Source organism: Delphinus delphis, chromosome 7 (genome assembly GCF_949987515.2).
Source record: "Delphinus delphis chromosome 7, mDelDel1.2, whole genome shotgun sequence".
NCBI lineage: Eukaryota > Metazoa > Chordata > Mammalia > Artiodactyla > Delphinidae > Delphinus > Delphinus delphis.
In genome coordinates, this window is record NC_082689.1 from 113,994,004 (window position 1) to 114,006,616 (window position 12,613).

Below are 12,613 nucleotides of genomic sequence, written 5' to 3' on the forward strand. Positions count from 1 at the left end.
GTAGAGAGGGGGCATGTCGCCAAAGGAATTACAGGTGTGGCTTTGACGCACAGGGTGGACTAGAATGAAATATCAAAACCCGCCATGTTTGAGGGAGTTGCGTGGGCACATGTATCGTAAGTGTGGAGTACAGTGTGGGTGTTTGACACATAAAGGACCTCAAGCTCCCAACCTTCTTCGGGCAGAAAGGGGTTGGACAGTACTTTGCTACCCAAGGAGGTATACTTTCCAATGCCCTCTGTACAAGTGGGAAGGCAGATGGAAAACAAAGAACGCCCCGATGTGGACGCCAGAGCACAACAGACTTGGGAACCTTCCACCCAGGAATAGGGTGACCCAGGGTAGGGCCACTGGCGACGTTTCCCCGGCAGGACTTCAGACGCTGTGGACCAGCGGCTGAGACAGGAGTGGCAACTGCCGCGATTCTAGCTCTGGTCCACTCTGTGCACTGGGTGTGTGTATGAACTCTAGTTCTTGAGGCTCTGGGTCAAGAAGAGATGCATCCAGAACAGGTACAGACCACACGATCTTAAACGTCGAGCCCAATGACTGATTGGATAGACTTTGGGGGTCTTGCGTGAGTGTATGCTGCTTGTGGGAGGGACATAAGGCTGTGAGGGCGGACCATGGGAGACTGTATTATTGCTGAGAAATAGGCACTCTCTCCCCCTCACGCCCGTGGAAGGAGGACACGTCCCGTCGCTGACGATGGGTTTGGCCACGTGGCTTGCTTTTGCCAGAGGAATGTGGGGAAACGGACGGTGCCCTGATTCTGTGCAGAGGCAGAACCTTCTCTGCTTGCTTTCTCATGCTCCTGCCATTCCCCGAGAAGGCAATGCCCAGGCCGGCCTCCTGACCAGGGAGGAAGATGAGGGTCATGTGGAGCACGGCCAAGCCGGCTGGATGAGCTGCTCCCAGCTGAGCTGCCCAGCCCAGCCCAACCGGGATCAGTCAAATCCCAGCGGACCCAGATTCATCAGCCAAACAGATGCTGTGACCTGGTGCTGAGGCTGCGTGAGTATTCTTAAGCAGCATGACCGTGGCTGTGGTTACGTGACAGAGCGCGTGGCTGAGTTGAGTGGCTTCTATGGGCTTCTTAATACTGTGGCCCATCCGGTCTCAGGCAGCATTGAACATCCTGGCCTCCCCCGTCCCCAAAGCAGGGCAGAGCTGCTTCCGGGGACTTTTAGCATGTTAAGAAGCAGGGGAGATGCGAAGCCTGAGGATGGGCTTTGAGAGAAGCAGAGGAAAGGGCCCAGCCAGGTACGCTCAGTTCCTCCTCTGGAGCATGCAATCAGCTAATTAAGTTCCCCCCTCAAAGAGAGGGGCTCCCCGGGGCTGGGAGTCGGCTGTAGTCTTTCCACCAGGAAAATGTGGCCACAGACGTGAAGCTTCCCCTAATGCACAGTGAAGACTCTGGGACGCTCCCAGAAAGGAAACCTTTGAATTGTTTCCCTCGGTGCGGGGGTGGGGGGGGGCGGTCCTACACTTACTATCAGAGAAGGCTTCTTCCGTGCATCCATGACATCCACAAAAATAGCTGAGCTGAACGCGCCGCATGCGGTTTTGGCTTCCTGACTCTCCGAGCTGGGTGCCAAGGTTTCTCTCCTGGAGGGAAGCGCGCTAAGGGGCCCGGGCCGGGAGCGCAGAGGCACAGCATCCCTGGCCCTACAGAAGCTGCCTTCTACCCCTGGCAACCCGGTCCTGCGCCCTCCCCTCCCAGCTCCAGAATTCATCCCAGGCCTTACGGCCCCCCTCCCCAGTCCCCCTGAGGCTCAGAGCAGTAGCCGAAACGCTGTTGATGGCAGCCTGCTGGCTCTCCAGACCCGGGTCCCCTGTGTACCTGCCAGGGCCGCCCCCCCAAGGCTCAGAGTCCTGCACCTGGCTGCTCCCCACTGGCCCCTTCGCCCCAGGCTGGTTGCTGGGTATCTGGGTGTTACACCTGCTCCCTCTAACTCTGCTTTTGCACCAGAGCACAGGGAGAGCACAGGGGGCCGCCTGTTTTCCTCTTCCCACTCCCCAAGACTCAACCATGCTCTTCCGACTGCTCGTCCAAGGCGGGGCTTGGGACCACAGCTGCACCTCATGTCAGCAAACCAACACAGACGTTCCGTCCAGCGGGCTGAAAGAGCAGCCAGACAACCCCTGTACCACGTCAAACCCCGGCCCCCCGCCCCAGACAACAAACAAATAGGCAGTGAAAGTCCCAGCTTTAAACATTTCCTGGCCAAGGCGGGATAGTCAATTTTGACGCTGCTGAGAAAAAAATACAGCCTCGTTTCCGTTTAAATGCACCGAATTTATGGCCCAGGTTTTCATTAACTACTGTCAAGGAAGAAGCAGATAGACCAAATAAATTATGAAAAAATTACTTTTTTAATGTACAAAAGGACTTATTTACAAGTTGAGTATGTCATCTCAATTCATCGCATGTAGAAAAAGCTAAAAATGTTTTGGACATATAAATCTGACCGGATGACTCACCTACAGTATTTTCAGGGATGCTGTCTTCTGTACAGACAATATACAAGCTGGGAACAGCTAGTGAAATCCTAGCGCGGGGAAAGACCACCACACAGAGCCCAGAGCCTTGGAGGTGTCCCAGGGCTGTCGTTTGAAGTTGGCCTTGTCTTTGGACGCTGACAAAGCATTTGCTGTTCTGGGATGCAGAGTCCCAGGTGAGGTTTCGGCCCTGTCCTGGTTGAAGTCAGGGTCATAATCGGTTCCAGGTTCATAGTGGTGCAGGTGGATTTGGCAAGGTTGCCACGAATTCAACATGGGAAAGGTGTGCGGTGTTTGTACATGTGTGTGGCAGGGAGGATGCACCTATTTACCCTACTGTATATTCGGGAACAATGTCTTCTGACGCCAGTTGCAAATTCCATTTCCAGGTGGGGCTTGGCCAACACTGAATAGGAGAATTCAGTGATGGTCCCTCAGAGTCCCAAGAATCAACCCCTTCACCCTCCCACGCCCACTGAGAACACCATGCATATCATCGTTCTCTGTGAAATGAACAGGAGGGCGGCGGGAAGGGAATCCAGAAGACACCGCGACTGCATGCGGTAGCTAGGGGGTTGGTCACTGGGCTGCTGGCGAGCGGACAGCATGGCCTGGAGGAACTTGGGCGGAGGTTGCTGTCAAGCCCTGGGGTTTATCCATGGTCAAGTGGGTGCATAGTGCATTGGAGAAACAGGCTTGGGTAAACACGCGACTTCCTCGTCCTACTGGGAGACCTCCAGGGCAGCCTGAAGCTGGGCCCCTGGTGCGCTCACTACCCAGGTCCCAGGCCACGCTTCAGCTCACCTTGGCCATCACACCTTGGCTCACCTTGGCTCACCTTCAGCTCACCCACAGCAGCTCCGGCAGCCCCGAGGTATTTAGAAATGTGTTCTTTTCAGGAAGGGCTACATTCTACACGCATGAACACTGTAAACATGGTCTGGAGAGGCCAGGGTAGCTTCTGGGCTTGCCCTGAGTATTACACTGTTTTCTTTCCTTTTTTCGGGTGATACTTCCATACTTCATTCATCCACACACACCTGGACAGTCGGCCAGCTGTAAACTTAGCTTTGCGGGGTAGACATGCCTGCTCTACCAAACCTGGAATCAGGATGTGCTTCCAAATCATCCAGGTAAGATTTTTTTCCCACTCCCTGGCAAGGGATGTTAGAGGCCTCAAGAATTAAGCTTCATGGAAGAATTCCGGTGGGCATGAATTCCTTTACTTTGCAGGTACTGGAACAAGAAACTTATCTTCCTGGATTAGAATACCTAGTATGGCTTTCAGATTCAAATCCAAATGTGGTTCCTCTCTCCTCTTTCCACGTGTGCTTGGAAAGCCCTGGGCCAACGTAATCCCTCATTAGCCAGACGACAGAGGTGACAAAGCCGGAACAGAGTGGTCCTATAAACACCAAAGGCTGCGAAGCGCTGTGTAAACGAGTTTTGCATTCCTGCCTTGCCTTTTCTGTTGAGGCTTTTTTCAGAGTTCCGACAGATAATCTAAAAGAAGACCAGACAGGACGCACGTAAACCTGCCCTTAAAGCCTCTGTGGTCTGAACCAGCCACTGGCCAAACTCCCTCAGACCTATTTAATACTTTTGGGGGAAAAAGATGAAACGGACGAAAGGCCCGCGCTCTGGGAAGCGCTGGTCCCTCGGGGTCCGCACAGCGCCAGGCGCCGGGGCCTTAGGTCATCATGTTGAGGAACTTGCTCTCCTCGGCCAGGCTGGTGAGCATGGAGCTCATGTCCCCAACCGCCATGTTGCTGATGCCCGCAGGGATGGAGGGCAGAGTCAGGGAGTTGCGTGGGGTGGTGAGGCGGGAGGAGCTCTGGGAAAAGCCGTGGAGGAGACTGGGGCTCAGGGCCCCCGAGAGCAAGCTGGAGTGATCGCCGTCATCCATGATGGCATCAAAATCAATCTGGGGGGCCTCGAGTAGCTGGGAGTCCACAGTGCTGGACACCTGGTTGAGCCCTGGCGAGGGCAGGGCCTGGGGCTGCGGAGGCTGGGGCCGCATGGCCTGGCAGCTGGCCTGGTTCTCCAGGCCTCCGTTCTGCTCGTACATGTGGATCTGGCCGTAATAGTAAAGCATGCTGCGGTCCTGGGCCCCGCCCGCATCCTGGGGGGGTGCCTGGGGAGTCAGGGCCAACACGCCGCCCATCGTCCCCTTGGGCACAGACTCTGCCATCTCCTGGTCGGCTGACAGGGCAGCCATGGCGTGGCCAGAGGCCCTGGCATAGGCCAGCTGCTGCCCCGCACGCACCCCACGGCGGCGGCCAGCAGGGCCGGGCTCTGCGGGTGGCCGGGGTTGCACTAGGCCGAAGCTCGATCCGGCCGCCCCTGTCGGGCCCTGCTGAGGCCCCACGAAGCCAGGCTGGTGGGAAGGCACAAGGCTGGGGCCTTGGCAGTAGCCCTCCTGGCTCATGGCTGTGGCCAGGTGATGGCTCTGCTGTGGGTAGCTCTGGGCTAGGTGAGGTGGTGGCATCCTAGCCAGGCTGGAACTGGGGATGTCAAGTTCCCTGTGGCTGCTGCCCATCATGGCGGGATCAGGGACAACTTCCATCTGCTGGGGGAGCCCCAGGTGGCCTGGCTTGGCCGCCAGGTTGCTGCAGGACCGGGGGAACTGGTGCGGGGCCCCACCCAGGGGGCTCAGCTGGGGATGGGCTTGGCCGTAGCCAGGGTGGGCGCTCACAGCAGCCGCCATGTTGGAACACTGGCCACCCGCCCCTGGCTGCCGCAGCTGCTGCATGTAGTTTACCCTGGGCGCGGAGGGCGCTCCACCGCAGGGCTGCAGGTGTGGCTGCGAGCTGTCCAGGACCCCGGGGCTGAGCTGCAGGCCCTGCTGACTGTAGCCTGGGTACTGGCTGAAGGCTGGCTTCTGTGGCACCACCGCCAGGTGGCCCTGTGGGAAGGGCGGAGGCTTCCCCTGGCTGGCCAGGGCGTCCACGGTGCCGGAGCTCACCTCGTTCCACTGCACAGGCATGCTGTTTTTGTTCAGGCTGGAGGGGGCCACGTAACCCAGTGGGCAGCCTCCCAGCACAGGGGCAGAGGGGCCCACGTTGGAGTCTGCGGCCGCTATCGTGTGCCGGCCGTGCAGCCCGGGGCTGGGCAGTTTGGGGTTCTCGGAGAAGCAGGTGCGCTCCGGGGGGTACACCTTTGGGGCGCTCTCCTCCAGGGTGCCACCGGCATGCGCCTTGATGTACTGCACCACGTCGTCGGGCAGTACAAGGTCGTCCTCCGGCAGCCCGAGGCTGACCTCGGGGCCCACGCCGTCCGCCCCCACCGCCAAGGCCTCCATCACTGCGTTCTCGCTAATACTGGGCGGCCGGGGCGAGTAGGGGCCTCGGGCCAGGCCGCCGTCGGCGCTCGCGTGGCTCTGCAGACGGAGGCCTCGGCCCTGGGCGCAGGGCAGCGGCAGAGCTGCCGGGGTCACGTCGTGGGCGCTGTGGAAGCGCTGCACCCGCGGGGGCGCCAGGGCGTCGGGTCGCCTCCCGGGATCGCTGGCCCTCCGCGCCCCACCACCCGGCGCCTCATGGGGGAAGGAGGGCGCCGGCCCCACTGGCCCGTAGTGCGGCCCATCGCTGCCCCGCCGAGGCCCGATCGGGTGCGGGCAAGCAGCGGGCAGCATGCGCTCGGGTGCATCCAGGAGCGCCAGCCGGGTCCGCAGGCTAGCGCGCTCCAGGCCGGGCAACGGGGTGGGGGGCGGCCCGCCCGTGGCTGCCGCGTACTTGGCCCGCAGGCTGTACTGCTGGGCGGGTGTGAGCTGGAGCAGCCCCGGGCCGCCACCACCGCTGCCGCCATACTGGCTGGCCTCGCTGGAGCGCCGCGACGCGTCGGTGGAGATGGGGTCATAGGAGTCGGCGGAGCTGGCGGGGTGTGCGTGGCCGGCGCCCAGGGGCGAGGCCTCGCTGGAGCGGCGGCTGGAGAAGTAGGGGGAGATGCCCGAGGAGCGGCGGCTCACGGTGTAGGCCGAGCTGACCGTGCTGGTGGAGCTGTCGCGGCGCTCCTGCAGGTGGCTCAGCACGGTCACCTCGCCGGCGGACAGATCGGACAGCCGCGGGTTGGGCAGCAGCCCCGCTGGCCCGCCGCCGCCTCTGAAGTTTTCCAGCACGGAGCCTGCGGGAGAGGAGAGGGTTCAGCGCCGGGGACTGGGGACAATGGGCGGTACACTGCCTGCTTGGGCCGCGCTGAGGCTGCCGGGCCCAGAGCCCTGGAACGGGACCTGGCACCCAGAAGGAACCCAGCCAATGATTTCTCAAGAGGAAGAAAAGAAGGGACAGTTAGCAAACGGTGGCACTCATAGCCAGGGCAGCTAGTGGAAGTTAGTAGGCCCGATCCCAATCCAGCACTGCCCGGCTGGTCCTGCGTTCTCATTAGGTCCCATCCTCAGTTTCTCCAGCTGTGGATGGGATGTGCCTCTCCGTAGCACTGGGTTATCCCCAAGAGCCCAGGAGGGCCCTGGCCACAGCCTCCCTGCATCCCCACCATCCACGGATGGGCGCTGCCATGTGGGCTCCCCTGGGACTGAGTTTACCCAGCAGGCTGTTTAGGGGGACTGTCCTGAGACCCACAGCCACGGCGGGGTGGTGTGGAGAGGCAGCAGAGTGGTTAGGGAGAAGACAGCTGCAACGCAGGCCCACCGCCAGCTGCGGCTCATCTCACAGGCAGCTCTGGGCCTTGAGCAGACTCTACAGCCCTGCAGAGATCTATCCCTGGACGTGGGCCATGCCGGGAAGGGTGACCTTGGGTGAGGCAGCTGTCAGCACCCCAGGCAATCTCTGCAGGAGGTGGGGAGTTGAAGGCCATCTGCCGGCAGTTCCCTCGACAGCTGGGGCAACGAATCCCCCCTTCAAGGAGGAGCAGGGTGGTGCCTCTCAGGGTCTCCTCTTAATAACTCAGTGCCACGGTGCACACTGGGCCCTGGAGGGCAGTGTGGAGGCTCAGTGCCCCAAGGTGTCTGGCGCCCGGCACGCAGCCTGGCACAGTGGCACTCAAGAAATGCCTGGTGAAGACATCTTCCACCTCAAAGTCTGGCCAATGCTTCCCGAGGCTGAGCACAGGGCTGCCCCCTCCGTGACGCCCTCCCTGCGCCTCCCCAGCTGCCCTGCTTTCTCTCGAGCTACACTGAGCTCTGTCCTCGGCGCTCCTTGCTTATTCGGCATCTCGTAACTTGGCCTTCTAACCACAGGGACCTGGAACGTGTCCCTGTCCTGCCGAGCCCTTTGCCGTGGTGTGCGCGGCAGGTGCCCGGTAGGCAAGTGCATGGCTCACGAGGAGAGCAAGGGCTGAGCTGGGCCTGCCTGCCTTGGGGCTTATGGGGATGCAGCATGGTGTAGCCGGAGGAGCATGGGCTTCGGAGCCACTCAGGCCTGGGCTGAGCCTCAGCTCTGCCACCGATCTGAGCAAAGCACTTTCACCTCTCTGAGCCTCAATTCCCTGACCTGTGCAATGGGCTTGTAAGATCCATCTTCTCCAGGGCACATGGTGCGTGGTGGGTATGAACCTCATCGTGCTGCCCTGGGCTCCCTCCCACCCCACCTGCACGCCCGGGGCCCCCACTCACCACTTGCCGGCAGGGGGGGCAGCTTGGAGTTCCGGGTGTGTGGAGCCGGCCCGGCCCATGAGCAGGAATCCTTGAGCGACTTGAGCTTCTCCCTCTTGAGCTGCTCGAACCGGTGCACGGTGGTCATGTGTTTGCGCAGCTGCAGGCCACCGGCAGAGGGGGTGGCCAGGGCGGAGGCGTCGGCCCCCGGCGGTGGGTCCTCCAGAGCCGTCAGGTCTGCCAGGCTCCCGGGCCCTGTCCCCGGCATCTCCACACCGCTGTCATTGTTGGGGGCACTGCCCAGAGGAGAGGGCTCGCTGCTGCAGGAAGACTGGGCCCCGGGGCTGGACTGACACAGCTGTGGGGAGCGTGGTGAGAAGGCACAGACTCAGAGGGTGCGAGCACCCACCGGCCCCGCCACCCACGCTGCACCCTTGCACACCCGGGGGCAGGACGCTGCCGTACGGAGGAGCTTTCAAAGCACCACTGCTCTGAACCTCGACTTTCCCAGCTGTAAGCGGGACCCGACCTGACTCCTGGAGAGAGTCGGTGGATGGATGGAGACCACCCGGTGAGTAGAAGGCAGCGGGTAATCGCCAGGCACCCACCACCCACCCGCCCTAGCCCCCTGCTATGCTCCTAAGCTTTCCCAGCCAGCGTCTGGGCCGAGCTCTCTGCCTGCAGAGCTTTCAGTATGTGGACCCTATGAAGCTGAGCCCTACAGAGGCTGCCGCAGCCGCGTGAAATTGACAGGAAGGAGGAGACTCAAGCACCCCAACAACAGCGATGGGGGTGGGCCACTCGATGAAGTAAGAAACAGTGAAGGCCTGCTACCTGCCGTCTGCCCAGCAGGCTGGAGGTGGGTTGCTAGAAAGGGAAGGGTTGACCGCGGAGGGTGCAGCTGCTGGACACAGCCCTCACCCTTGACCTGAGTGGCCACCCCAAACCAGCCCTCCCTCTGCAACAGGGTGAATTGAGGCGAGAGCTGGTGGCACACATGTACGGGGTGGAACCCCACAGAAACTGGGCTCCCTCCACCGTGACCTGGGATCTGAGCCCAAATGAGGCTCACCTGGGATGCAGCATCCTTGGTTCATTTCTAACCTGAAGGCTCCCAAATTCCAGACCTTTCCAGGGGAGCTGCACACAGCACGGCCCACACCCCTCACCTCGGCACTCAAGGCCTTCTGTAGGTCAGGCCCGCCCTGCTCCGCAGTCCAGATTCACACCTCCACCCTGCCCTGACCCTCACTTGGGCTTGGACCCCACCGCTTCCTCCTGTGCCTGCAAGCTTGACCCCCTGCTGCCAGCCTCGAGCTGTTCCGACGGCCCCACCTGCGGTGCCTGCGGTCTACGTACCCGAACCTGCCTTCCCGGCCGTAAGGAGCCTGGACAAGCGCCCCAGCCCCCCTCACTCACGCCAGCGCGCCCAGAGCCCACCCCGCTGCTCCGCTCACCTCAGTACCGTCTATCCTTAGGGGAGGTACAGTCAGGAGAAAGAGGTGGAGACAAAGAACAGGTGGTTAGAACAAAAGGGGTGCAGGCCAGAGGGGCAAGGACGCAGAGACAGGACAGAGGGGCGGGGGCAGCTGCGGCGGCGGCGGGTACTGGTTGGAAAGGCAGACACCGGGTACCGCCCCACCCCCTGCAAACTGACCGCGTCGGGGGAGGCATCCCCATCACCCACGGCCTGCCCAGCAGGATGGGACCTGGCACAGGTTCCATGGGGGCCCAAGGTGGTGATGGGAGCCAGCTGAGCTGGAGAGAGGAGGGACATCCTTGCGCCCCTGGTGCCGCTGGGCACGGCCTCCTGGGGGCGGGGTATGGACCAGGCCTCTGCTGCGCAGCCCTGCTTACCCCGGAGCGCTCGGTCTTGATGGCTTTGACGTGCAGGCAGTCCTCCACGGCCTGGCTGGTGCTGCTGGCCTCGGCGCTCTCCTCGGAGCCCCGGACAGGCTCGGCGCCGGCCTCGCTGTCCCCGTTCTCCCTGAGCAAGGGGGTGCGGAGGTGCACGTCGTTGCGCTGCTTCTTGGTGACGTGAGCATCTGGGCCGTGGACTGTTTTCACGTGCTTCCGGAGGGAGCTGGGGTCTGTGTACCTCTTGGTGCAGCCTGGGATCTTGCAGATGTAGGGTTTCTGGAAGAGAAGAGGCGTTACGGATGGGATAGGAAGGCAGACTCCGCGTGGGAGCACCGTCCGTCCTCCCGGAGCCGCGTCCTTCGGCAGAGCAGAGCTGGCGGCACTGTCGGAAGGCGCTGGGCCCATGGATGGAGCCACGTCAGCCCCGCCCCGCAGGAGTCCCGCCCACAGGAGTCCCGCCCCGCAGGAGCCCCGCCCCGCCGGCTTCGCCTGCCACCTTTTCCTGCAGGTAAGCCTGTGGTTAAGGGGGCCCCCACCACGGACCAGGGACATGGATCAGAGCCTGTAGAGGGAGGGGACACACAGTGCCTGGTGTGATCCGCATAGCGATTGAGGCGCTGGGCATTTTGGTATCAGTAGAGAGTGTATTACCTCGTTATACGTCTGTGACACAGCACGAACACCTGCTCTGTCTCACGAGGAAAGACAGTTTCAGAGAGGCAAAGACACTGCCCCCAAGTCACCCAGGAGTGGGATGAAAACCCAGGGTTTCTGAACCTCGGTCCTGAGCTCATACACACACACAAGTGACATCCACATATACTCTGTCTACATGCATACGCGCACACAGGTACACACACAAGCACACACATCCACGTAAACTCACACACACACGTATGTAAACACCCATACGTGTACATATACTTGCAAATACATATTCACACACCCACACACATAATACATACATCCACATCCACACACATGCACATACATGCTTGCAAACACACATACCCACACACACCCCTATCCAAGGCTAGCTCTTGTCTTTAGACACTCTGAGGGGTTCAGATACCTTTGGGAAGTCCTCGAACTTCCTACCAGCACTGGAGCAAGTCCCTTCGGGGTTCAAAATGTATCAAAACGTTTAGAAACATCCTTTCCTGAGTCTACCTGAGTGATAGCAGTTGAATGGCTGGGCGGGGACCGGAAGGCGGGTACAGAGCCACCATGAGCTCCCACCCGACTTTCCTCCCTGGGCTCCCTCAGCCCTGCCTGGGGTTCTGGCTACCTGGAGAGACAGAGGCTGCTCTGTGCTCCACGCGGGGAGGGACCGACAGCTCCGCAGGCCCGGGCGGCACGAGCGGCTGGAGCGTGTCATCCGCGCTGCCAGCCTGTGGTGGGGGGGACAGGGCTGCCGCTGCATGCTGAGTCCCCACACCAGGGGGCGGAGGGAAGTGGCACCTGGCCACCGAATGGCCTACGGGTGCCTAGAAGCCGTGGGATGAGGGTGATGCATTCACGCACGTGCCCGCTGCCCGCCTCCCTGGGGCCGGGTACCTCGTTGGAATGGGTGCGGTTCTGGTGCTTGGCGCGGTCCGAGGCATTTGAGAAGGCTTTGTTGCAGCCCTCATGCTCACACACGTACGGCTTCTCCCCTGTGTGGGAGCGCAGGTGCGTCTTCAGGTTCTCCAGGCGGGAGTAGGCCTTCGAGCAGCCCTCAAACTGGGAAGAGGCGGGTTCAGTCAGTGAGGGCGCCCCATATCCACCGCAGGGAGCCTGACCCGGGGGCCCGCTCTGCCCCGCACGTGCAGCCAGGCGCACGGATCTCAGCGACAGCATTACCTTCCTTCCTGATTATATAAATGACACGTGGCAAAAACGTGGAAGGGACAGGAAAATGACACCGTCCACGGCCCAGGGACAGCCGACACCCAGGCAAGTCTCACTCTGGGGACTCTGCAGTTCATCCCCGCACGTTTTTCAAACCCAAATCGGGAACATCTCAAGCGTTCAGTTACTTATTCTGCTCGTTAAAATCAACAGCACATTGTAAAGACTCTTCCCATATGATCACAAACTCTGTAAATGTTCTCGTCAACCGTTTCCCAACGCCACTGCCTGATTAGAACTGTTCTGTGCATTGAATGTGCTGAGAATAAAATCCAGGGTCCTCTGCGTCCCTGAGGGAGCTGGCCATCCTTGCCCTCGGTCCCTTCTGCTCCCCGACCCCGCTGAGCTCTTCCCGGCGAGTGGCCTTTGCGAACACTGTCCCCTCTAGCTGGAACCTCCTTCCCACCCCCACCCACCCCGGCATTGGCTTGGCCCACTCCCTCTCAATCTTTGAGGTCATCTCCTCCGAGAGCAGTTCTCTGATTTTCTTAATTATAATACCACCCTTTTCCCTTTATACTCCCTAACACAGTTTATAATTATCTTAATCATTTTGTTATCTGGCCTTCCCACTAGGATACAAGCTCCCGGAGAGCAGGTACTTTCTGGGTCTTGTTCATTTCTGTGTTCCTAGGACTTAGCGCCTGACGAAGAGAAACATGTGCAGCGCTCAGTAAACATTTTAGGAAAGGAAGAAAAGAGGGAGCCAGAGACAGGGGCAGGAAGGGAGGGAGGGAGGAAGGATCACTGCAGGGGGCACCTATTCCAAACACACCGCAACTGCATCCAGTGTAGCTGTGAAAATTGCCCCCAGAA

At 60.6% G+C, this 12,613-nt stretch overlaps 1 protein-coding gene across 1 annotated transcript in view; it reads right to left on the bottom strand.

Moving 5' to 3' along the window:
- Nucleotides 1-4,192: 4,192 nt before the first annotated feature.
- GLI2 (GLI family zinc finger 2) overlaps nt 4,193-12,613 on the bottom strand; it is a 183,716-nt gene continuing 175,295 nt past the window's right edge. Inside the window, exons 10-13 of the mRNA XM_060015748.1 lie at nt 11,465-11,629; nt 9,905-10,183; nt 8,069-8,405; nt 4,193-6,621 (exon numbers count right to left, since the gene is read on the bottom strand). Coding sequence (XP_059871731.1) covers nt 4,193-6,621; nt 8,069-8,405; nt 9,905-10,183; nt 11,465-11,629 — 3,210 coding nt within the window. The remainder of the gene's footprint in view (nt 6,622-8,068; nt 8,406-9,904; nt 10,184-11,464; nt 11,630-12,613) is intronic.